This window comes from Paralichthys olivaceus, chromosome 17 (genome assembly GCF_024713975.1).
Source record: "Paralichthys olivaceus isolate ysfri-2021 chromosome 17, ASM2471397v2, whole genome shotgun sequence".
Lineage (NCBI taxonomy): Eukaryota > Metazoa > Chordata > Actinopteri > Pleuronectiformes > Paralichthyidae > Paralichthys > Paralichthys olivaceus.
In genome coordinates, this window is record NC_091109.1 from 2,842,478 (window position 1) to 2,867,167 (window position 24,690).

Here is a 24,690-nt window from a genome sequence, read left to right on the forward strand (position 1 = left end):
GCAAACGTTTATTTTCATGCAGGAACCTGGAATCGCCTTTTGCTAGTTTTGACCTGTGCGGGCCCCCGTATGGTCAACTTGTTACCAAGGCAGCCAGGAAGAAGCTGTGAAGGGAGCGGACGGTGGGTGTTGTATTATTTTAACCTCTTTCTCTGTGACTTTGGGTTCATCTCAACAATCTGTCGAAGCTACAACACGTACATCATCTGTTTTTCTCCAATCATTCCCACAATCCCTCCACTCTTCACATCAGCACACATCTGGTCGAGCGAGAAGAAAAGCGATTTCTGCACAGTTACGCTAACATTAGCTAAACAAGCTCTAACTGTGTTTATCGCCATCTTTAGCTTTGCAGCTGCAAACTCCGTCGCAGCCCTGTCCTGACTGAGGCAGAAATGGACATCCAAAAAGGCTGACTCCTCTTTTCAGCCTTCACCATGGGCACCGCATCCTCTCTGGTCAGCCCAGGAGAAGTGATCGAGGACGGGTATGGAGGAGAAGGCGGGGAAGCCTGTGAGATCCCGGTGGAGGTGAAGCCCAAAGCCCGGCTCCTGCGCAGCTCCTTCCGCAGAGGACCTCGGGTGATCGGGGCCAGTTTCAAATCCACAGGCTCCGTGGATCTCGAGTACGCTGCAGAGTACGAACGACTGCGGAAAGAGTACGAGATCTTCCGTGTCAGCAAGAATAACGAGATATCGTCCATGCAAAAGAAGGAGGCCAAACTGGACGAGGAGAACAAGAGGCTGAGGGCTGAGCTACAGGTGAAATGAATGAGCAGGAGTGTGTCACCTTATTATAGCACAACAACATTGGTTTGTGTATGTTTGAACTTTTGTCATGATTCTCAATGTGACACAACAGGCTCTGCAGAAAACCTACCAGAAGATCCTCAGGGAAAAAGAGAGTGCTCTCGAGGCAAAGTACCAGGCGATGGAGCGGGCTGCCACCTTTGAACACGACAGGGACAAAGTAAAACGACAGTTTAAGGTAAACCACACCACATGATGCTGTGAAGCATTCTCTCCAGTCATCACGATCCTAACCTGTCGGCTGAATGACTTCCAGATTTTCCGTGAGACAAAAGAAAAGGAGATCCAGGATCTCCTGCGGGCCAAAAGGGACCTGGAGGCCAAACTGCAGCAGCTGCAGGCACAGGGAATCCAAGTCTACGACCCAAATGATTCTGACTCAGATGACAACCAGACCACTGTTACTGGTAAGACCCTGACATTATTTTCTTTCTTTACATCCACTAATCATAATGTTCAACATACTTTGTCTTTTCCTCAAGAAGAATAACTTTTTAACACACCACATATCTTTCTCCATGATGACATGTTAACATATGTTATTTGTCTATAGCTGCAGGGACACAATGTGATTACTGGACTGGTGGTGTGCTGGGAAGTGAGCCCTCTATGGGTAGCATGATGCAGCTGCAACAGACCTTCCGGGGACCAGAGTTTGCCCACAGTCTGATAGACGTGGAGGGACCCTTTGCAAATGTCAGCAGAGGTAAGTAAATTGAAGTTTTATTTGGGGCAGAAGCAGCCAAACATTCCCTAAGGTCAACATACACTCTAGAAAAACATAACATTCCCCCCCATGTGCGTCTGTCTCTGTCAGATGACTGGGATGCAGCAGTGGCCAGTTTGCTTCAGGTGTCCCCTCATGTGCCACAGGCCTTATGGAGTAACACAGTGCGCTGCTACTTAATCTTTACCCATGAGACCAAAGCTGAGCTGGATCTCTTTATTAAGGTTGGTTAGATTGGTTTCCACAGGATTTAGCAGTATTATGTTTTTACCTTACCTTTACCCAGTGAGTACATGTGGTTTTAATCTGACTGGGAAACCTTTGTTTAATGTTTTCAACACAGAAACACTCTCCTGTGTTGCGGAGGATGTGTGAGGGTCTGGGTCATTTCTACTTGAACGTCTGCTTCCCAGAGGAAAGTGCTGCCTCGTGTGCTGTGGAGCGCAGGCAGGAGATTGAAAGGAGCTCTGTGTGTGTGCTTCTTCTCAAATCTACTGTCACAAGGTACAGGAAGTCCTCTACCTATCTTCATTTGTAATAGATATTATAAATTGATTGTATTGGTTATTTGTGTCTTTTTTAAATTCATGCTAAACACACTTGTGTAGTTCGGTGGTGGAGGATTGTGAGGAGGCTTTTGTGAAAAATCCAGATGGCCATCCACTGGTGCTCTACCTCAGGACTGAAGAAGGACACAGTTTGACTGGACCCGCCAGGCAAATGCTAGAAAGGGTCAATGCTGCAGACAAGGCAGCTAAAGTCAAGGTAAGTGTTTGTGCTGTATACTAAAATAACAAGAAAGGATTCAGTAAATTCAAGCAAAATAGGATTCAGTGGAGAAGGAGATATTTCTCAAAGCTTCCATTTTACCACCATTTACCCCCATAATAGATGTTTATTCAAATTGCTGTGAAAGTAATTGTATATTTAAAGTCCTAAGTATGTGTATGATCTTTAATAAACACCCTTTAGATTAGAAAACTGTGGGGTTTGTGCCTTTAAAGCTGATATTCTGTTTGTTCTGGTATATTTTGAACTTTATCCCAGGTGGTGGATCACAGTGGCTCTGCAGAGGATGGGGCTGACCTAATTTATGCTCAGCTAGAAAAAATCATCAAACAGGTACAGCCCACTTCAGCCTTTTCATCAACTCATAGTGATTTCTGTTCACTTTTCATGTCCCTCGCATCATTTTCAACTTCATAATTCCCACCTTCCCCCGTCTAGGAGTTGCTGGGTCTTGAAGGAGCAGATGTTGACTCTAAGGATTTTGGGATAGAGGAGGGGCGTGAGGAGGACTCTGGAGATGTGCTGTGGGACCTGCATGATGAGCAGGAACAGATCGAGTCCTATCAGCAGGCCTGTAACAGCACCACCTCTCAGTTAGGTTTCCAGAAGGTAAGAGAAACCTCCTCCTCTTTTCCGTCTGATGATTTCTTAATTTATTTCATGAAGTTTCTGTTGTCTCCTCTGCTCAGTATATAGATCGTTTGAATGACATGATAGCTGCTCCCCCTCCCACCCCTCCTCTGCTGGTGTCTGGAGGTCCGGGCTCAGGGAAGTCTCTGCTACTCTCTAAATGGTGAGAACTTATTGATTCATTCTAGTCTAATATTATCAATTCTTCTTAATTCAAGCAAATGGATCTCTTTCAAATTTGTAGTGGTTCGTCTACTTTGCTAATTGTTCTTTGATCATTTTCAGGATCGAGCTGCAGCAGAAGCAGACTCCCAACACCTTGTTCCTTTATCATTTCGTTGGTCGTCCACTGTCCACAAGCTCAGAGCCGGTTCTTATCATCAAACGTCTAACAGTCAAAGTAAGGAGTCTCTGTCTCTGGCTCACTTGACAGGGAAGTCCCTCTGTTTTATTTAATAACCGAGGGATCTCTTGTCTGTTTGACTGTTTTTATAAAGCTGCTGCAGCATTTTTGGTCCATTTCTGGCTTGTCCATGGAGCCCAGTAAGATCTTGGAGGAGTTTCCTCGCTGGCTTGAAAGGCTTTCAGCGCGCCATCAAGGAAACATCATCATCATTATCGACTCCATTGACCAAATTCAGGTACACGCTTACTTCTTCAACCTAAATCCGACAGTTACTTGAATTTTCACCAGAACAACTCATATGAATCGTGACTTCCTTTATCTAGCAAGCGGAACGACACATGAAGTGGCTGATCGACCCTCTACCTGTCAATGTTAGAGTGGTGGTGTCTGTCAATGTTGAGACATGTCCACAGGCATGGAGGTAGGACCCCCATCTTGAATCCTATTTATATGTTTATATTACCATTTGTGATACAGTAACTACGTCTTTTCAGGTTGTGGCCCACACTCCACTTGGACCCTTTGAGTCCCAGAGAGGTCAGGAGTGTTGTCAATGCAGAATGCCAGAGCATTGATTTCAGACTTACTAAGGACCAGGTCAGTCATCATCCCCCCATTTGACTTTTATTAAATCTCTTTGCGTCGGTTTAGAAATAGTGGAAAGACATTTTAATTCAGTTGCATTACCTTTGTTCCAGGAGAAGAAGCTGGAAAGACACTGTCGCTCTGCATCCACCTGCAATGCACTATATGTCACACTATTGGCAAGGATGATCACCAGGTTTGTCAACACTCATTTTCCAATTCTAAATATATTAATCATCACAGACAAATTCTCTTTTTAAGCAGAATTAATGCTTAAAATGTGCAATTTTACTATTTTCGCCGGTAAAAAAATACAGAGCACATTCTGCAATGTGTTTCTAATGGTTTATTGTTATTTAGATTAAAATTGTTATGTCCGTGGATGTGTGGCTCCATGTTATTTCACTTGTGTTGAATTGATTGTGTGGTGTGTGTTTTGTTGCCACCCAGCAGTGGATTGTGTTGGTCGCAGGAGAAGAGTGTGGACCAGTTTCTGCAGTGTCAGGACACCATGTCACTCTACCGCCTAGCACTCAAGATGACACTGAGCTCCCTCAGCACAGACAGAGAGCGACACATCATGAGAGAGGTGAACCGGACAGAATAACAAGAACACGTCCCTTTTCGTCCCTCTTTGTCTCAGTTCCATTTTTCCTGTGCATTGAGTAATATGTGCTTTCATTTTCCGTCTCTCCTCAGATATTGTGCCTCGTATGTGCCAGCCATAATGGAGTGAGTGAATCAGAGGTACTAGACCTTTTCCCAGAGCTAGACTTACCTGTGCTGTCCTCTATGCTGTACCGCCTGAACAGACTCTGCATCGTAACCCTCCGTTGTGGGCTCATTAGATTCCAACACTTACAGGTAATCATTCTCCTCGTAAAATTATAGAGCACAACACGATTAAAGACCAAACAAATAAAAGAGTTATGATATTGATGGGACACACTTGATCAGTTCCCAGTTTTGAGTGTTTTTGTCCGTCTCTGTCTTTCAGGTGTGGGAAGCTGTGAGGTTTGAGTTTCTGGGTGGAGGAAGCAGCTCTGCGACTTACAGAGAGAAACTCATTCATTACTTTAGCCAACAACTCAGGTGCTTCAGAGTGGCTATTCTCTCCTCATGCAACACACCTCACGTGTCATTGCAACTCATGTCATTTTGTCTGTGTGTGTGTGTGTGTGTGTGTGTGTGTGTGTGTGTGTGTGTTTTTAGCCAGGACCGCGTGACGTGGCGTGTTGCAGATGAGCTTCCCTGGCTGCTCCAGCAGCAGGAGGACAGGACTAAACTGCAGCTCAGCCTCTTGAACCTGTTTGTCTCCCAAAACCTCTACAAGAGGTAGAAAACAGGCCGATGTCACTAAGCTTGTCACATTCGTTCGGGCGTTGTCTTACAGGTGTATGTTGTTTTCACTTTGCAGGGGTCACTTCTCTGAGCTGCTGGCCTATTGGCAGTATGTGGGCAAAGACAAAAGCTCCATGGCCAGTGAGTACTTTGACTCCCTGAAACACTACGAGAAGAGCTGCGAGAGTGAGGACAGCATGACCAAGTTGGCGAACCTGTATGAGACTTTAGGACGTTTCCTCAAAGACTTAGGCCTTCCAAGTCAGGTAGATATTTTTGAGTAACTAAATGAATTCAGGTTTGAATTCTTTTACTATTTCCTGATCAGAAAGAGCACACAGTCAGATTTGCATATGTATCTGGTCCTGTCCATCTGCTTTTCTAGGCTATGGCCCCTTTACAAAGATCCCTTGAGATCAGGGAGACGGCCCTGGATCCGGATCATCCGAGTGTCGCGCGCTCCCTGCACCAGCTGGCCGGGGTTTACGTTCAGTGGAAGAAGTATGGCAACGCTGAGCAGCTGTATAAGCAGGCCATGGAGATAAGCGAGAACGCCTATGGTGCCGAGCACGCCAGCATCGCACGAGAGCTGGAGTCACTCGCCATGCTCTATCAGAAACAAAACAAGTAAATGAGACTGTCTGAGTGATGTGTTATTTGTAATAGTTGAACACATAATATATTTTATTGGTTGTTCCAGCCGAACAACAACTTATTAAAAACTCAGACACTCAGTTTGAATCACGTCTAATGGCTCACACCTGGTTCTTTTACAATCAGGTATGAACAAGCAGAGAAACTCAGGAAGAGGTCGGTGAAGATCCGTCAGAAAACTGCTCGCCAGAAAGGTCACATGGTGAGCAGATTTCTCAGATACACACATGATGTCATGCTCACCTCCTCAGTCAGTTTCATGTCTTTTTTTTTTTTTACTCACCTTTTCAGTACGGCTTCACTTTGTTGAGGCGCAGAGCTCTGCAGCTGGAAGAGCTGACCCTGGGGAAAGACTCCGCTGACTGTGCCAAGACGCTTAATGAACTGGGTGTCCTGTACTACCTCCAGAACAACCTGGAGTAAGGCACACATTCAGGACTGAATAAAATAAATTGTACACTTCCAGGTCAAATCAAACTGCACTCGAACTGTAGTTTGTAATTTCTAATATCTCTTTCTTCCCCCTCCCCAGTGCAGCCAAGGTGTTTTTGACTCGCTCTCTGGAGATGCGACAGCGTGTCCTCGGTCCAGATCATCCAGACTGCGCTCAGTCCCTCAATAATCTGGCTGCTCTGCACACTGAGAGGAGGGAGTACGAGACAGCAGAGGACATGTATGAGAGGGCACTGGACATCCGCAAGAAAGCCTTGTCTGCGGACCACCCCTCGCTGGCATACACGCTCAAGCACCTGGCCATGCTCTATAAACGCAGAGTGAGTCACACGTGCCTGTTGACACTGAAACGTTTGTTGTTTGTTGAAAAAGATGTGTGGTTAAAAGATGTGTGTTTTGTGCAGGGGAAGCTGGAGAAGGCTGCACCACTGTATGAGCTCTCTCTGGACATCAGGGAAAAAAGTTTTGGGCCCAAACACCCCAGTGTGGCCACAGCACTCGTCAACCTGGCTGTAATATACTGCCAACTGGTGAGATTGTTCATATTTTAATGGCTGTAATGACCATGTGTAGCTGTGTTTTAGATTGTAAAGAATAAAGCTGATTGTGAATTTCTTTGTGTCTGTCAGAAAAAACACAGCGACGCCTTGCCTCTGTACGAACGAGCACTGAAAGTGTATGAGGACAGTTTGGGGCGCTCACATCCAAGAGTTGGAGAGACCCTAAAAAACCTGGCTGTGCTAAGGTAAGAGGAACTTGGTTTATCAGAGGGGAGAAAAATAATTATTTTGACATTCTTTAACTTCTTCTCATCTTTTTCTGATTTGTAAATAGCTATGAAGAAGGTGACTTTGAAAATGCAGCGGAGCTTTACAAACGTGCAATGGAGATTAAAGAGGCAGAGCCCTCCCTGGTTTGTGGGAATGCCCCGTCCCGTCATTCCTCCGGTGGGGACACGTTCAGTCTGAGGGGACCTGCTCCGCTCCCACATGCCCCAAGGTGACTGTGTTCAACCACTAGTGCCTCAGGAAAGGCTGTTTAACAGAAAGGCTGTTTAAAAGTGGCATCAATGTAAAAACACATTGTTTCGTCAAAAGGGAACCAAACTGTGACAGTTGTCGTAGATGGAGGTTTTGGGGTTCGGGCCAATATACTGTACTTGCAGGATTATGAACTCTGCCGTGTTAATCTGTGAAATCTGTGTTTACTAAAAGTATTTATTAGTATTTCTAAAATAATAATGTGTAAATAACTTTACATTTACAAGTCAGTCCTTTTAAGGACCTGGAACTCAGGTTTACACCAACTTTAACAAAGACTTATACACTTACATGCCCCATGACAATTACTGTCAGGAGCAAGAGCAGCAAAGATTCATTTTACAGCTTAAAATCACTCCAGCCAGTTTTAGACACATTTGGTGTTTTCCGCGGTACAGTGGATATTTGTCTATGCACTCTTTGTGTTTGATTGATGGTTTGAACGAAATGACACTAAAATCCAGGGAGGTTGAAGATTTTCAAGTTTCTTGTAGGAGATACAAGGTGAACGTTGCCTTAACCTGATCATGCCTTTATCTTTTACAAGTTTTTTTTAAAGAATATTATTGGTAGGACTGTCGGCCTTAAAGCACTTTTGTTTCCAAGTCTAAATTCCGGACACTCTGAATGAACAATACCTGAGAGCTACTGTCTTTCAAGATCAATAAAGATCCCATTTTTTATGTTTATGTTACATAAGGTGTTAATTTAACAGTATTATGCATTTATTCTCAAAAGGGAAAATGTACAACCCAAGAGTCAAAAACAAGCCTCAACAAAGTCGGAGCAAACAGCATCTCTGGTACTGAAAGTAAATGTACAAATATTTATTCATTTACATGAGGGATTTTAAGGGAATTGCCAAAGCATGTGACACGACTGTCCTTGTTAAAGTACAATAACTTATCATCTTAGTGAATGTACATGAAGCCAAAAGGGACAAAATGTACCCAACCCTACAAACTCAGTGCCAAATGTAATACATGCTATGTATTTTAGTTAGTATTTTTTATATCCATGTATTAATGTGATGTGATTAAGGCTGTACAGGACAACAACAAAAACCACAGCCGATATCTTAATTCGATTGTATTCCATCTAATAAATACTTTATTGAAACAACTTAAACATTGTTCATTAGTGCTGTTGTAGCAGATGTTTCCTGAAAGCTGAGTGAATGACAAAGCACATTCTGCACATCATGAATTAAAACTGCAGAAAATACACACTGTGAAACATTTCAATGCAAAATGACCATATTCTACATTTAAAGACATTTCATTGTCAGCACATGACTCATTAATTGTTTCTGCATTTTTTAAATGTTCACGTAAGTAATGCCATCTGCGGCACTTTTCATGCACCCCCCTCTGTTAGAAGGGATTCATTCTTGGTTCTTTTACTTTTAGTCCTTAAGCAGCCATCATTAGGTTTATTACGTTGTTGCCAAAGAAAGCAATGGAAATTACTGTGAAAAGGCGTGTTTTAGCTAAATAGCAGAAATGCATGATCAGACCACTGCTTATAACTTTCTCATCTGAGCCATCAGGTCTTCTAGACTCTGTTCAGTCTCCTCCACTGTGTCTCCACTCGGTGAATCCTGGTTCAGACAAAAAAAAAAACATTCATTACAGTTTAGTTGAAGGAAGTTGTAATTATAGGATGGGATGTCACGAGAACTGATAGAATCGTGGAAATGTCCTTAATCGTGGTATTTCAACTTAATGACATTATTTAAAACTTTATCTTTAACAATACTGACCTGAGTAGGAATGGTGTAAGCAACAGTGATGCCTTCTGGGAGGTCAGGCACGGTGCCTGATGCAGCCTGTAGCTCTGCATCAGTCACCTCTGACACCAGTTCAATACCTGGAGAGCACAATTAGAGTTAATACACGTGATGCAATATAAAATGTTGCATATCTGACACTGTCGGTGCTGGAATTGTTTTTCACTCACCCCACTCATTGTCCTCATGTACAACCTCCTCCTCCTCCACCTCTACAACTTCCACCTTGGGACGCTCGGCTTCTTTCTTCTAAAGGGAAGAAGTTACACAGGTAGGCGCCATTAACTCCTGCTCTCTGACTGGTACAGCAGCATACGTGAATCTGTATTACAAACATTTGTCTTAAAAACAAGCACACACACCTTGTACTCCTCCTGTTGTCTCCTGCAGTGGCGGTCGTTACACTGGGTGTTGGCTTTCATGTGCATGGTGGGAAAGAAGTCCTGCATGGCGTTGTAACCAAGATAATAACTGACGGTACCAAACTTTAAAAGATACCTACGAGAGAAAACGTAAACTTTACACCCGTGGATTTAATTTTGTCACGTTTCTTGGTGGGTTATAAATGATATTTTCTTACTTGAGAACATTTTGGACCAGGATTCCAGCGACCACGCCCATGGTGGTAGGTAAACTGGCAGCACACACACCCTCCCTCTTTAGGGTCTTCTCATCAATGTTGGCTGCCACCACCAGGGGAGGAGCACACTAGCAGGAGTAGATTATTAAAAACTGCATTAGAACTTCATAAGTAGAGTTTTACTCCATAGTTACTGTCATTGTATGACAACAATATATTGTAATGGATAAAAAGGGATGGTGTTTGTGTGGACATACAGCAAAGCAGGCTGTCTCTCCAGGAATGATGAGCTGGATGTGACCTGATACAGCGTTCTCACTGACACCAGACTCCATCCAGATCTGACCGAGTTCATTACATGCCTGGGGCAAACAGAAAAACAATTTTATAAAGGACTGTGTGGAATACAGAATGCACGGTCAAATGTTTTGATGAAGATGTATTTACTGTATTAATGGCCATTCTGGCCTCAAAGTTGTCCACACAGCTCAGCACCAAATCCACCGGCATCCCTTCCTCCAGCCCCCCATGACTGAGAAGACACAGAATAATTTCATGATTGCCTGTTCCCCTGTGTGGACAGAGGAGGGACCTGGATCATGACGACTCGTGATGCCCACCTGATGCGATCCATGAAATGTGTAAAATTATCCAGGGTGGTGATATTGTAGTTGTGGATCTCAAATGATACATCTGGATTGATGTTTCTGTTGAGGAACACGTAAGCAATTAGAAAACAAATGTCTGTGCTTCGGAGGAAAAGTGTTAACTGTCAAATAACTTATACCTTAGTGTGTGTTCTGCTGCTTCCACTTTACTGAGGCCTGCCTGGTGGGGCTGGAAGAACAGTCTGTTCATGTTGGCCAACTCGACTTTATCGTAGTCAAAGAGGAGCAGCTGGTGGAAGAGAGGCAGGGGTGAGCACACAAGTGGGGAAAAACTGAGGAACAAAATAAATGGCAAATAGGATAGCATGGATGAAGTAATTTAAATCAGTTATATTACCTTACCAATGCCACATCTAGTGAGCATTTCAGCTGTCACACTGCCAACTCCACCAACACCAACCACAGCTACTGTGAATGTCCGGATTTTCTGTAAAAGAACATGTCAATAGTTGAACAATCCATGCAGGGGGGGATTGAATATCTCTGTACCTTCAATAAAACGTAAATTGATGATTTAAAATGCACAAAAGTCACATAATCTGTAAATCTAAAGGGATTTCTTTATTATTGATAGATGAAATAATAGGAAAAACTGGAAATAGGTTTAATCCTCAAGAGCTATACCTTTATTTCTGTACTTCTTTATTAAAACAGTATGATACCACTGCACTTCCTTTGAATGATATGATAATACAGTGATTCCTGGTTAGAATAGCATATTAATACTGTGATCCTTCTTGTTTAGAACTGCAAATATCAAACATCATACCTCATAATCCTCCACGATGCCCATTCTCTTTAAAGCCATGAGACGACTGTAATGAAAACACAGCAGAGTTCAGCTTGTGCTCCATCAGATGATGCTGCCATATGTGAAGTGACTCATAACGAGGCGTCACCTCCCGGAGCTGCGATTCACCCTCAGAGAAACTCCTCAAATATCTTAAATAACAGAAGCGACAGATCAGACTCACCTGTACGGGTTGGAGTCGACAACCTCCGCGCTCATTTTGTCGATCCTGGGTCTGTGGAGCGCCTCCTCCATGGCGACCTGCTTCTGCTTACACTTGATCAGCTCGTTCTCCAGCTCCCTCACCCGCAGCTTCAGCTCCTCCACCGTCGCCATTGTTAAAAAAACCCAAAACGACAAATAACGTCAACGAAATATATTGATGGGGAAATAAACCCGAGCGGACAAGAGAGGCGGTAGAACGGTCTATGGAAGTACACGTCCACACAACTCAGGGCAGCTGTCAGGATGCGTGCTCCTGTCAACATCGTCCGTGCAGGAAACGAGATCGGATACTTCGAATGGTTCCTACGTCGCTGGCGGATTATTTGAAAAGTCTCTCTGGGTGATGGGTTCACGGTCGAATTGTTATATTTAAAAAGATATTAATGACTGTAAAATGTTTCCCTGAATTGAATTAATATCGAGGACGTTGCATCGGTGTGCATCGGTAGATCTTAAGGTGGACGACAGAGTAAAATGCGCTGTTAATTGAGAAAATACATGCAAATAGAAAAACACGTGCAAAAAGTCCTCGGAAATGTCTCCAGGGGAATTAAGTAGCAGACTTCCATAACTTCTCAAAGCATCGAACGACAGCCAGGTTCATCACTCGTTCAGTGTTGAATTGTTTAGTTTGTGTAGCTATTTGCAGCACCTTTGTGTATGTGCATGCGTTGAGACTTTTTTGCAACGCACCTGTCTTCAAATTATTGTCGTTTTCTTGTGTTTTTCTGTTTGTGTATACTTTCTTAATTTGCACGTGTTTTAGTATTTACATGCGTTTTCTTCATTTGCGCTCTCTCGGCCACCGTAGTACACGCTCTCACTGTAAACACAGCTGACCCGGAAGCGACCAACCCGTCAACGTGAGACATGGACGAACTGACGACTCCTGTGCGACAACAACACAAATTCAACGTTGTCAAACTTCAGAGATATTTGTCAGCCAGTTTAAATGCTGCCACGCTCGCTGTCAGACAGTTCAGGTCAGATAAAGGCTGACGAACAAGCGACAGGAAGCTAATTTTCAGCTGTTTTACTGATGACATGCTAACTGCCTGTTGTTGTCTTTCCAGCGCTGGTCAGTCGAACCCAACCTTCCTGATAGAGACACCGTCAAAAAGCTATGTCCTCAGGAAGAAACCACCGGGTGAGCTGCTGCCAGGGGCCCATAAGGTAAAGTTTAGCAAGTTAATTATTACTTAGGTCCATAAAGACAGGCCTAACGCCATCTCTCCATTAGGGGGAGACTCTCCCTTCATTTAGTTTGTTGACTGAGAAAGTCACTTTATTATTTGGCAAAGGAAGTACAGAAGCGAACTTATGTGTTTCTGTAAAATCCACATTACAAATACAAAGTTTTTACCTCGTAATCCTTGATAAATATTAAGTATGTACATTACATCCCGTGTATTTTTCCACTCTTACTCATTTTTGCAGTATTTAAGTTTGCCCTACTCATTCTATCCACCTAGTGTGCCTAATGATTGCATACTATGACATACTGTGTACTATGCTTTGAGTACTTATTATGTTGCATACCTATATGCTCTGTATTTGAGTTACGTGTTCTGTCTACTTATTTGTTCCCACCAGTGATCAGAGAGAGACAGCATTTCAATCCCTTCTGTGTCCTGTACATGTGGCAGAATTGACAATAAAGTCAATTTAGTTTATGTATACTTTTATCCATCTAAGATATTTGATAAACTTTCAGGAATTTCCTGTAAATTACTGATGAAAATCTGACAAATGTCTGATTATGTTTAGTTATACTGAGTTAAACCTAACAACAGGGGCGACGTTTAAGCGTGGCGTGGTTAACTTTTGTGACTGTGTTTGCAGGTCGACAGGGAGTATCGGGTGCAGAGGGCACTGTGTTCTGCTGGTTTCCCTGTCCCTCAGCCTCTATTACACTGCACTGATGTTGATGTCATTGGAACAGAATTTTACATGATGGAGCACGTGAAGGTACATTTTTAGCTATGGAGTCTTGCTGCTGGGCCGAATCTGCAAAGACTTTTTGCCAATTTGCAATGACAAGAAGTGGGAAAAGTATTCCATCCTGAGTTATTTGGCTCGTAATGATCCATATAAAAACATGCACTCTTATCCATCTCTGTTGACCAGGGGCGTATATTCAGGGATCTTCGTCTCCCTGGAATTAGTCCAGTAGAGAGAACTGCTCTGTATGTGGCTGCAGTGGAAGTGTTGGCAAAGCTACACTCACTGGACCTGGCATCACTGAAGCTTGAAGGATATGGAAGAGGAGCAGGCTACTGCAAGAGACAGGTGAGATAAAACCTTGTCCTCTGTACATCAAAATATCTTTATATGTCTGATCTGGAAAAGCTAGTTAATGTTCCAATATTTCTTTTGTTCATTAAAGGTGTCCACCTGGACAAAGCAGTACACTGCAGCAGCCCACAGAGACATTCCAGCCATGAATGAACTGTCTGATTGGTTAATGAAGAATTTGCCAGCCAATGACAATGAAGTCACGCTTGTGCATGGGGATTATAGATTGGATAACTTGATATTCCATCCAACAGAGGTACAGATACTTAGTTATTTTACCTTTCTGCTGCATCTAACAGTAAAAACTTAACAAAGTGTGTTTGCTGTCATTAGGCACGTGTGATAGCGGTCTTGGACTGGGAGCTGTCTACCACTGGGCAGCCTCTGGCAGACTTGGCCTACTTCTTAATGCCTCACTACTGGCCCAGAGGCATCAACGTTATCAGCACATTAGGCAGCTTGAAAGGAATAGAAGGTAATGAAAACTCTGTACAGGATTAGCAGCTTCTGAAAATAACTGAGCTGAAGGATGTATTCTGATTTATTTTCATAAACATACATGTGTGAGATTACAGTTTTAATCATTGAGCCTTTCCCATCCCCTCTCCCATCTCCAATGAGCAGGTATTCCAACTGTGGGTGATCTGATCTCCATTTACTGCAGGTGCCGGGGGATCCCGCCTGCTTTACCACAGTTGAATTTCTACGTGGCCTTGTCTTTCTTTAAAATGGCAGGTATTGCCCAGGTGCGTCTCCCTGTTTATGCCGTGATTCTGTCTCTATTTCCCCTGTGTATATAGCTATAGACACATTTCACTTTAAGGGGTAATAGCTTTAAATGTGATATTTGAAAAGTAAAGAGAAAAACAATGGAATCAAGATGAATTGCTCTCATTTTTTCTATTCTTTTCTTTTACCAGGGAGTCTACGCTCGCCACCTCCTGGGAAATGCCAGTGCGCCCAATGCAGCTCAGTTCAGTGAGTGTGTGGAGCCCTTGGCTAAGGTTGCCTTGCAGATCGCACAGGGGTTTGTTGCAGTTAAAATTGTATTAATGTGTAGGAATGTACTGAGTAAGAATCAATATAATTTGATCCTAAGCATTAAGACATAGACATGCTGGTATAACTTAAGCATTATGTTTATTCTATGTGTTATAATAGGCCAAATTATAGATTGATTCCACCTGCTGACTAAATTTAAGCCAGCAAAAGGAATTTGGTGTCCAGCTGCTGCTTCCTGTTTTCCCTGATGTCTTTTTCATGTGTGAGGTGTGTTTGTTGCCAGATCTCTCACAGGTCCTGCAGAAAACAGGCTTTTCCTCCAGACAGCTAAAGGTCAGGCTGTTCTCCAGCAAGTCAAAGACTTCATGACACAAAATGTGCTTCCTGCTCAGGAGGTCAGTGCCACGTGCCAAGAAATGTGTCTGCTAAGTTGATTGATATTCACACAATCATCGTCATTGGCATCACAGTGTTCTTAGTGTCGTGCGGAGACGGGATTGTGGATCTTATTTGCTTTTATATGTGAAATAAATATTTGACGGGGAATGTTGGCACTGATGAAAGCCTCAGTGAGCACAGAGGTTCAGATTACTTTTCTTATTTTACCTATATAACCCCTAACCCTAACCCTGGTTAATTTTTTTCCCCCACAGGAAGTTGCAGATTACTACTCCAAACATGCTCAGTCTTCACAGAGGTGGCACACTCCCCGAATAATCGAAGATCTAAAGGTATGTAAGTCTATTCACATCCTAATTCAGCTTTAGTTGTTTTTTCACAGACGCCTTGCATAAATATTATCAATATATGAAAAAGCAATTCAAAAGTCTAGTAATAAAGCAGCAGATTTAAGGGAATTTTTTTTAAAATTCTGTCTAAACACTGCACCTCCCTTCTGAGTCATCCACACACTATAATCTATCATTGCTAGTTTAAGTAAAACAAACACTGTTTCTTAATTACTGATCTGTTCCTTATGCTTGAATTCTGCTCGTCATTAATTACACATTCTTTCACTGAAGCGTTCAGTCTCTGCATGCAGATACACTCTATGATAAATCTGTTTCTGTGGAAATCTGCAGGTGCAAGCGCGGGAGGCGGGGCTGTGGAACCTGTTTCTGCCTGCAGTCAGCGGTCTCAGTCAGCTGGACTATGCCTACATTGCAGAGGAAACTGGACGCTGCCTCTTTGCCCCCGAAGTCTTCAATTGCCAGGCACCTGGTAAAACATCCTACATGCAGACACATCTAAGATCATTTAGAGGCCATGGTCAGTCACATGACTGTACGTGCAAGACGACCTTGCTCTTGGTGTACGCAACATAGATTATATGTCTTTTCTCATGCTCGGGATAACATGAGGTAAACTCAACATGTCAACTCAACAACAAAAACATGTTCCTACTCATCTGAAAGCATAAAAATCAAATACTATTCAATAAAAATCCCTTTGATGAGTTCAACTTGTATTATAAATATCTTGGCGAGCATTTTATTTTCAAATTAATGCCATAATTTACTATAAGATTGTGTATTATGTTTCTCCACAGATACAGGAAACATGGAGGTGCTGCACATGTTTGGCAGTGATGAGCAGAAAAGGAGATGGCTGGAGCCTCTGCTCAGAGGAGAGATCCGCTCCTGTTTCTGTATGACAGGTATTTTTCCATCACTGTGTCCATCTGAGTCATTTCAAGATGAGAGCCTTGTGTTGTGGGGTAATTGTGTTTGTAATTTCTGGCCTGTGAGTTGACATTTGAAGACACAGACCATGGAGAACTGGCTTTATCTGCAGGGACATTTTCAGAACCGGTGATAATGAAATGCAGCAGAGAGGTCCTATTAAATTGGCATTGTCTCCGTCATCAGAGGACAGCATTAAGTCATTTGTTCCTCAGCACGTTGAACCGAGTGCTGTGTTACACCCTGGAATCTGACGGGCTATTTCCAGAGTCTCAACAGACAGAAAAGTAATTGAGATTGGTCACAAATTATAAAGAACAGTTGGATCTAACTCTGCAGCCTGTGTGAGGGAGGTTGGGACAAAGCTGTTGATTAGGGACATGTTTTTTAATTGAAAAAAGTTTATTAGGGATGCAACACAGTAGACTTAGTAGAGATATGAGTGATGAAAGTTAAGTTCTTTAGAAACCAGTCATCCTGTACCTATCAGAACCAATGTTTTGCTCAGTTACTTGGCATTGCTAAAGTTAACATTTCAAAGTATGTGTTGGGGTTTTCTGTCAAAATTTCCGTTGATGGAATAGTGTTGTTAGAAATATCCCACTCCCAGTGAGTATTTCCCCCTGTTTTTTTACAATTTGGTTTCCACTCAGCCTTGAAAAAGTGGCGTGCCAGAGGTGATTGCAGTGGGTGTGAACCTCCCTGCGGTTTTCATAAACACACATGGGGATTAGTAGTGTTTGAGGACGTTTTTTGTCCGAAGTTTGTTTGATTTATTCCACTGCAAGAAAAAGCCCCCCCATCTTGTGTTGACAAACAATGTCTGTGTCTAACGTTGTGGAGACTCATCTGCGGTACAGTTAAAGCATGGGCATGGAATGTTTGTGCTCTATTTATATAAACCTCTCTGGCTGTGGTTTTTGCTGGAATCCAAAATTGTAATTTTGGAAAAGATGGAACGCAAAGTAATTTCTGTATATTGTGACAGTCTGAGTCTAATCGTTTGTTGTATTTGGTGGAAGATATTTTGTGAGTTTGAAGCTGACCTGTGATCTCTTCTCCAGAGCCTGATGTGGCCTCCAGTGACGCAACCAACATGGAGTGCACTCTTCAAAGGGATGAAGACAACTACGTCATCAACGGCAAGAAATGGTGGAGCAGTGGTAAGTAAGAAATAGAAACACTATTTCTAGTAGGTATATAATGAATAAAGAATATTTACAACACCAGGAATGCAGATTTTTCTCTGCCCCATTTAGAGACAAACATACCAACAGGGAGCTTAAGACAAATAAGAGAGTCCTTTTTTTATTTATGTCTTATTTATGTCTGGATTACTTTAAACCACTTTGTGAGGGAAACAAGAGAATGTTTTTTAAGGAGTAAATCTGAGATGACCATTATGTTCTCAGAAAGGGCTGGGTTTATATGTAATCCAAGATGTTTCTGTAACAAATTTAAACGCTCGTTCCCAGGCTGCTGACATATGGACAACAAAAGTGCAGATGACTCATGAAACCTAAACAACATTAGAAACTCTTGGATCTGTTCAACTGTATGCACACATTCATTAACTTTATTCTCTGGGCATCAAAAACAAATTGTGAGTAATGTGTGAGTCAGTATTCTTTGGATTTAAAGGGTAGTTTAGTCTTTGCTGACCGGCTGTATAAATTAAATTGCTCCATCTTTTTTTCCCTTTAAAATTACTAAACAAAACAATTTTACTTGGAAAAGCTCCCTTAAAATATTTGGGGTTTTATTGAAATCATTTAAATAGCCAATGCTCGTGTGAGTGTTTTGATATTTCATCGTCCACCTCTCCAGTCACTTTGAGTTGAAAGATATTCCAGATGTTTCCTGTGACACACATGTGGCCACAGCTTTTAACTTCCACTTAAATGGAAAACAGTGGTGTGTTGTTTTTGTTGTTGGGGTTTTTTTTTCTCACACACTTTCTAAGTAACAGCACAATGATTAACCAAAAATGGACCAATTTTCAGTTTCAGATTCTATCTTCATGCCTGGTCTGTGTGAGTCATAGCGTACATCTTTACTTATTCTCTTTTCCCAACAATTCTCCTTTTTCCTCTCAAGTGAAATTTCCACCAATTGAAAACAAATCCTCTGGGGTTGTGTGAATGTCCCCACTATAAATATCTCTCTCTGTTAGGACGGAATGTTGATGTGTTCATGGCTGTCAGACTATATAACAAAGGTAAAAGCAAAACTACACTCTGCAGTATTGTGTTGGAGGTTTTGTTTTTCTAAGGTATTTCATTGTGATAATTACGAAGGAGTAACTATATTAGGTTGTAGTGGATTTATTTGTACAACTAGTCTCCTGCTGTATCTTAAACCTTCAGGAAAATTACTTAAAATGTTGCCTATAATTTTCACACACTTCTACAGTCAGAGCGTTTTGTCTTTGCTATCTTTTGTGCTGTAGAATTGTTTTTGGCAAACTCTGAGCAGCGAGACGGGAGGTTCTGTAAATGTAGCCTGTGCTGCTCTGTGGTGTGGGAGACGTAAGACAGCCATAGGCATTTGTATTTACAGACAGAAGCACAGACGATGCACATTGTAAGGATCATCATGCAGGTCATTATAATTTGGGCTTTTCTCAGGGTTGGTAAAATTAAAATAAAAACAATCAGGATTTTATGTTAAAGTTTAATGTTGAAACAATGATTTAAACATTGGCTGTTTTGAGAAAAGTACGGCATACATGTGGAATAGATCTTAATCGTTTCAAAAGAAATACAGGTTGTGCGGGTAGAGCGTGTGATGGCCTGATAAATATCTAAATTGAGTCACACATGATTAAGAAATGCCTTGTTTGCTTATTTATTACATGCAACTTGATAGTTTCAGTTCCAAGGAAACTTTCATCTTTTGTCTCTGTATAACGACACACCTAGTGTGTTTATTGTACAGTGTCCAACTCCCACAGATCCAAGATATGAGGCATTACAGTGAAAGGAGGAGAAGTTCCTGGTACTGCAAATTACATTACATTCATCTGGCAGACGCTGAAAGCAATCGTAAAGAATGCTATACAAAGAAAACTGTTATGTCTAGAGGTTTTTAAAAGCTAGTCAGGAATGTAGATGGTCCCTTTTTTTCTTAGCTATAACAGTATAAACAGGTGAACACTGTTAACATCAAACACCTTGAGCCTGCATCTGCTCTGCCGTGTTAGTGTCTGCTTGAGTATAATGTTTTATGGAGGCGTTCCAAAGGGGAGAAGATTTAAGTCCAAATGATGTTGTTGTATTTTGACAAGAGAGTTGTACGACATGTTTAAGACCAATGAAATGAACTCAAACTTTATTTTAAAAACATTATTGAAATTGAAAAGCTCCACACGCCTGTGCTGTTTGCTGCTCTGTCGTCATTCGCCGAATCTTTTTCAACTCAATGGGTCAGTAACTGTGCAGTCAAATCACACCCCAACACAAAGCCACAGGATGGGAACAAATTAGATGCAGATGGTTGAATGGGCAGAGGCTCAGACTCGTTTTGCGTTTAATTGTAACAGATGTTGATAGATGCATGACAGTGAAAATCTTTGTTTTATTTAATAAAAAACTTAATTTATACAAAATATGTTTGCTTAGTTGATGCATATATACCAAATATCTTTTATGACACTAAGAATTAATATAAATTGTTATCGATAAAAAAAGACGTGCAAACATATATACATAGATACAATAGGTGCTTACAGGAAAATACACGTCTTCAGTAAAAGCAACACTATAAAACCTTTTTTTTACCTTGAATGTCATCTTCAAAATCAATGTGATGTTTCACTGACTTGGAATAGAGAGAATGGTGCCGCCTTCGTTCCCACTCCTCACCCTGAACATCCGCTCTATGTAACTGTAGTGATTGGGTATGATCTCCTGTAAAAAGCGTGTTACTGACTGATGGCAGCTGCTTAAATTGTCTGAATCAGGTTCAGCAAGTACAAGAGTGATGCTGAACTTAAAAAACTTTTAAAATATCAAGATTTTGATGGAATCAATAGATTGAAAGGCTTTGTTTTTCCTCTACATGAAAACCCTTAAATTGCTCGGACAGAGCCCAACAGAATTAAGCACCCTGTGTGGCTGCAGAGGGCGCTGTTGCTCAGTAAAAGTTACATAGTGTTGCTTTAAATAGTGAAGGTGCTTGTGTCTTGGTCTTCTGAACCAGACTGGGATTGTGTTTGATTGCATGTGTTGAGTGAAATCCCCACTGCCGGCTCCTCGTTCACATGTCTTGAGTGTCCCTTAAGTCTCTGTCCAAGGTGCTTGACAGTCTTGAGGATGTGAACCCTGAAGGAGGAGCCGATGAAGGCGTAGAGGAGAGGGTTAATGCAGGCGTGGGTCAGTGCCAGGCTCTCTGTCACTTGAAGAGCGTGATCCAGGGCTTTGCTGACTTCGCAGTCGGTCACAAGGTTGTAGATGAAGTCCATCGCTCTCCACAGTTTGACCACATTGTAGGGCAGCTGGGTGAGCAGGAAGACGGCCACCACAGCCAGCAGGACTCGCAGGGTGCGCCATTTACGTTCTCTTCGCACCCCAGCTGCCCGGCTCAGGGCCAGTCCCACCCAGCAGTAGCACACCACCATGACTAAGAAAGGTAGCAAGAATCGGAGTGTCACCTCCAGCAGCTCCAAGGCAGCCTTTGCTGGCCTGGCCATGCTGTGGGGGTAGATGGCTATGCAGGCCATCCTGGTCGGAGAGTCTCTCACTGTGGAAAAGATAAGTTCGGGAAGGCCAAGAAAGCAGGCTAGACCCCACAACGCCACACACACCAGGAGCCATTGTGTCCTTACCTTGGCACCTGTCCCAGTCCTGCCTGTAGGATTTTGGGTTACAGCACGGTAGCGATCCACACTAATACACGCCAGCAGCAGCATTCCACAGCTGAAGTTGGCACTGTAGAGGAAGGAGGTGATCTTGCAGGCTACCGAACCCAACTTCCAGCCATGAACGGCATCAGCCGCCCAGAAGGGGAGGGTGAAGAGAAGCAGCAGGTCGGAAATAGCGAGGTTAAGGATGCACACATCTGTCAGGGTTCGTAGTCGCAGCCTTGATGTGTAGACCACCACTACCAGGGTGTTCCCAGCCAGACCGACCACCAGAGCCAGGGCATAGACGATCGGTAGGAAGACGCTGGCAAAAGAGCGCACCGTCTCTTTGTCGCAGACAGAATGTTCATAATCGAAATAATACGAGTAATTATAGGAGTCCTCGTCCTCGTAATAAGAGAAATCTTCCATTGTTTTTTTCTGTATGGGGGAAAAAAAGGAACTATTTATTTTCAAATTTGGGAACATTCCACTAATTCCTCATTCTGGGATTCACACTGTGAAATATATAATCAACCCGCTGCGTAACTTCTTTCTTTATTATGTTATTTCACAGAATGAGATCACTGTATACCATGAGGTTGTTTCTGTATTCTGCATCAGAGGAATCTCTCCTGCGTGGTTTCCCTAATGGCCTGAGCCCTGTGTGTTTGAACTGTGTGTTAGCTTGAATAACCCCAGTGAAAACAGCTCAGAGGGATCAAAAGCAGACAAGAGACTTGCCGACCCTCTAATTACTCTCTGAATTGTGTTAGTGTGCATTTTGTTAGACACCGTGATCAATGTCTGCAGCTCCAAGTTCCTCTGTTTTAATGATTATCGGCATTTTGCGCCAAAAAGTCAGGAATGATAGGAATTATGTGGAAGGAGAGATGAGGATGACACGAGTGTAACCAAGGTCTCTCAACAGATTCAAATCCAGGATGTCGCTTTTACTGGTTCAACAGGACGTCCCGTGGAAGTGAGACTGTCATTGAGACTCTTTGTATTGCTTCCCTCACAGTTGTTTACTCCAGATGTTATGTCTCCTGACGACCAGTAAATACAGAACTGTGTGTGTGAGCAAGTCGACTCTTGTGTCTGATCACAAACAGATAATTCATCAACTCTTGTGTCTGATCACAAACAGATTCTCTTTGGAAAAAAATCTCAAACCTTAATGAACAACAGAATGAAACTGATCCAAATTCATACTTTTGGCCACAAAGATACTCTCATATATTTTGTGTTTTGTTTTTTCTTCTGTTCCCATGGCATTTCTAGGAAACTGAGAAATCCAACAGTCAAACGTGACATGATGATTTAATTCATGGCCAAAAACCAAGATATTTTGCATCTCAGAAAAATGTGTCTAAAACATGCTACTCACAGACATGACAGTTTGTCTAATGAGTCATTATCTCCCATATGGGAGGAGCAGGAGTTCTGAAACAGATGTTCATGAGAACATTGAAATGTGAAGAATTCTACTACTCCCAACAGCTGTAATTCATATGTTAGAGGAGTAATAGGTTAATACAGGTTTGTGTTGCTGTTGTTGTGGTTTTGGTCTTCACAAATTACATTAGAATAAAATATACAAATGTAAATAAATAGTTAAATATAAAGTTGCATGTGATGATAATTGGAAGTGCAATCCTATTTTGCTGGTCATTAGATTCAGCTGTTGAGTTATTTTCTGTAATATTTTACTCGTACAGTGACCGTTTTTATTTACGTTTAAATTAAACGACATGAAACTGATAAAGAGTCATTTTATCCTGACAGTGGAGTTATAACCTAAAGCAACAGTGACTATAGTTCTGATACTGATCCGAAAACCAAGAGTAAGAACACTGATGAGATATAAACACGCCAACACAAAACAAATCATCAGACTCAGTTTACCTTGTTGTCATAATCTCACTCTGTAATAATAACGTCATAAAAATATCCTGGACTTTGACTGTTGTTCTAACACTGAAGTGAACCGTTAAAAACTGTTTACAATACATTTCCGTGTAAATGCAGAAATGACAGATGTAATAATTATTAATTTTTATACTAATCTGGTAAAGATTGTGGATTAAAGATTTCTGTGGATTTTCTTCTAGTCAGAGTTTGAATCGTTTTTGTTCAAATATTTAAAGAAACCAGAAAGTTGGTGAGATTTTCTTACCTCCTCCTGTCAGCTGCAGTGTGAAGCTTCAGTTTAAAAAAAAAAATCACAAACAGTTGTTATGAATCCTGAGGAGAAAATCTGTGTTTCCTGCAGGACTGAAGTGACTGATCTCTTTGCCTCTGCCCTCCCCCTTCTCCCTTTACTGCCCACACTCTCCTCACCACGTAGCTCTCCATACAAGAGTGTGTGTGTGTGTGTGTGTGCTCTCGCTGTTTCTGACTCATGATGTCAGGCAGGGAGTCTCCAGTTTGTCCCATTTACAGAGCGTATTGTCTGTTTTGCCTTACACACCAAATCACTATATTTTACTTAGGTTCTCTTGTCTCTCTGCATGTTTCTGCATATACATAAAAATACTAATACTTTGATTTCGTACTAAGGGTATAAAATATAAAAAGTTATGTACAGAGACGTCCGTTTATACTTCTTCTTTATACATCATATATCATTTTAAACATGATCCTGACGTGAACATTTTTTTAAACAACAACATAAAATATAAATATTTGGATGTCACGTCCACAGGATGATGGATTACTCAGCTGTGAGGTTTATTTTCATTCCAGTCATGTATGGACACGACTGTGGTGTGACCGCAGGGCTCACCTCATCTGAGATAACAGGAAAATTAAAGTTGCTCCTGAGCCATATGAAGTGTGTGAACTCTGGGTGGAGTTGGGTGTGAAGAAAATGTGATTGTGTCCTAACAAATGCATAAATCTTCAAAACAGCAATCACAGGGAGAGATTAAAAACGAAACATCGGTGGAACTGTGTTCTCATGTCCATGAGCTGGGACTGGAAATGATTAAACACTGTTAATGTCTAATCTGCAGCTGTCTGGTGTCCATATGTCCTAACCTCAGGGGACAGTGTTTTTCATTTGGACAGAAATATAAACTGGCAGGCAGATCATTGGTCACCTTAACTGTGTCTGAAGGATCTAAGGTCCCAACTTTGTCTTTTCTGTCGAGTCGGTTATTGACGTTTATTACATCCACCAGACGTATTGGAAGAGTCCTGGAAAGTTTATGGACAAACTCAAACCGTGAGAAGTTGTTTGTTGAATCACCACATCGATGTGACGGGAATATAAATGAACCATTGTATTTCTAACTGTTCCCTGCAGGTGCTGGAAATCCTCAATGCAAAGTGGCCATTGTGATGTGCAGGAGCAGTTCTCAGGATGTTGGCCGCAGGTCAG

At 42.1% G+C, this 24,690-nt stretch overlaps 3 protein-coding genes across 3 annotated transcripts in view; 1 reads left to right on the plus strand and 2 right to left on the minus strand.

Moving 5' to 3' along the window:
• nphp3 (nephronophthisis 3) overlaps positions 1-24,690 on the plus strand; it is a 26,962-nt gene continuing 2,272 nt past the window's right edge. Inside the window, exons 1-41 of the mRNA XM_020087362.2 lie at positions 1-122; positions 348-761; positions 862-987; positions 1,066-1,216; positions 1,363-1,515; positions 1,627-1,760; positions 1,880-2,040; positions 2,145-2,301; positions 2,584-2,658; positions 2,764-2,934; positions 3,015-3,118; positions 3,241-3,355; positions 3,453-3,596; positions 3,685-3,782; positions 3,856-3,958; positions 4,060-4,142; positions 4,400-4,535; positions 4,646-4,810; positions 4,944-5,038; positions 5,159-5,281; positions 5,364-5,553; positions 5,673-5,914; positions 6,068-6,143; positions 6,233-6,360; positions 6,474-6,714; positions 6,799-6,924; positions 7,024-7,139; positions 7,229-7,393; positions 12,560-12,659; positions 13,329-13,454; positions 13,614-13,775; positions 13,873-14,037; positions 14,115-14,256; positions 14,406-14,527; positions 14,702-14,808; positions 15,067-15,178; positions 15,437-15,514; positions 15,866-16,004; positions 16,333-16,440; positions 17,530-17,628; positions 24,616-24,685. Of these exons, the coding sequence (XP_019942921.2) occupies positions 438-761; positions 862-987; positions 1,066-1,216; positions 1,363-1,515; positions 1,627-1,760; positions 1,880-2,040; positions 2,145-2,301; positions 2,584-2,658; positions 2,764-2,934; positions 3,015-3,118; positions 3,241-3,355; positions 3,453-3,596; positions 3,685-3,782; positions 3,856-3,958; positions 4,060-4,142; positions 4,400-4,535; positions 4,646-4,810; positions 4,944-5,038; positions 5,159-5,281; positions 5,364-5,553; positions 5,673-5,914; positions 6,068-6,143; positions 6,233-6,360; positions 6,474-6,714; positions 6,799-6,924; positions 7,024-7,139; positions 7,229-7,393; positions 12,560-12,659; positions 13,329-13,454; positions 13,614-13,775; positions 13,873-14,037; positions 14,115-14,256; positions 14,406-14,527; positions 14,702-14,808; positions 15,067-15,178; positions 15,437-15,514; positions 15,866-16,004; positions 16,333-16,440; positions 17,530-17,628; positions 24,616-24,685 (5,432 nt within the window). The 5' untranslated portion in view covers positions 1-122; positions 348-437. The remainder of the gene's footprint in view (positions 123-347; positions 762-861; positions 988-1,065; positions 1,217-1,362; positions 1,516-1,626; positions 1,761-1,879; positions 2,041-2,144; positions 2,302-2,583; positions 2,659-2,763; positions 2,935-3,014; positions 3,119-3,240; positions 3,356-3,452; positions 3,597-3,684; positions 3,783-3,855; positions 3,959-4,059; positions 4,143-4,399; positions 4,536-4,645; positions 4,811-4,943; positions 5,039-5,158; positions 5,282-5,363; positions 5,554-5,672; positions 5,915-6,067; positions 6,144-6,232; positions 6,361-6,473; positions 6,715-6,798; positions 6,925-7,023; positions 7,140-7,228; positions 7,394-12,559; positions 12,660-13,328; positions 13,455-13,613; positions 13,776-13,872; positions 14,038-14,114; positions 14,257-14,405; positions 14,528-14,701; positions 14,809-15,066; positions 15,179-15,436; positions 15,515-15,865; positions 16,005-16,332; positions 16,441-17,529; positions 17,629-24,615; positions 24,686-24,690) is intronic.
• On the minus strand, positions 8,517-11,765 carry uba5 (ubiquitin-like modifier activating enzyme 5). Its single transcript, XM_020087372.2, has 12 exons — positions 11,446-11,765; positions 11,241-11,286; positions 10,809-10,898; positions 10,591-10,700; positions 10,424-10,510; positions 10,251-10,335; positions 10,061-10,165; positions 9,804-9,931; positions 9,586-9,721; positions 9,394-9,472; positions 9,197-9,303; positions 8,517-9,034 (listed from the first exon to the last, which is right to left on the minus strand). Exons 1-12 carry the CDS (start codon positions 11,595-11,597, stop codon positions 8,957-8,959), a joined length of 1,203 nt encoding a protein of 400 aa, XP_019942931.1. The 5' UTR covers positions 11,598-11,765; the 3' UTR covers positions 8,517-8,956.
• Positions 19,131-23,708, minus strand: ackr4b (atypical chemokine receptor 4b). Its single transcript, XM_069512912.1, has 2 exons — positions 23,485-23,708; positions 19,131-21,746 (listed from the first exon to the last, which is right to left on the minus strand). Exon 2 carries the CDS (start codon positions 21,735-21,737, stop codon positions 20,625-20,627), a length of 1,113 nt encoding a protein of 370 aa, XP_069369013.1. The 5' UTR covers positions 21,738-21,746; positions 23,485-23,708; the 3' UTR covers positions 19,131-20,624.

Coding starts and splice junctions, on each gene's coding strand:
- uba5 (XM_020087372.2), bottom strand. CDS start 11,597: ATGGCGACGGTGGAGGAGCTGAAGCTGCGGGTGAGGGAGCTGGAGAAC. Junction 10,899..11,240: donor GCATCGTGGAGGATTATGAG/GTATGATGTTTG, acceptor GTTCTTTTACAG/AAAATCCGGACATTCACAGT. Junction 10,511..10,590: donor GCAGCAGAACACACACTAAG/GTATAAGTTATT, acceptor GTTCCTCAACAG/AAACATCAATCCAGATGTAT.
- ackr4b (XM_069512912.1), bottom strand. CDS start 21,737: ATGGAAGATTTCTCTTATTACGAGGACGAGGACTCCTATAATTACTCG.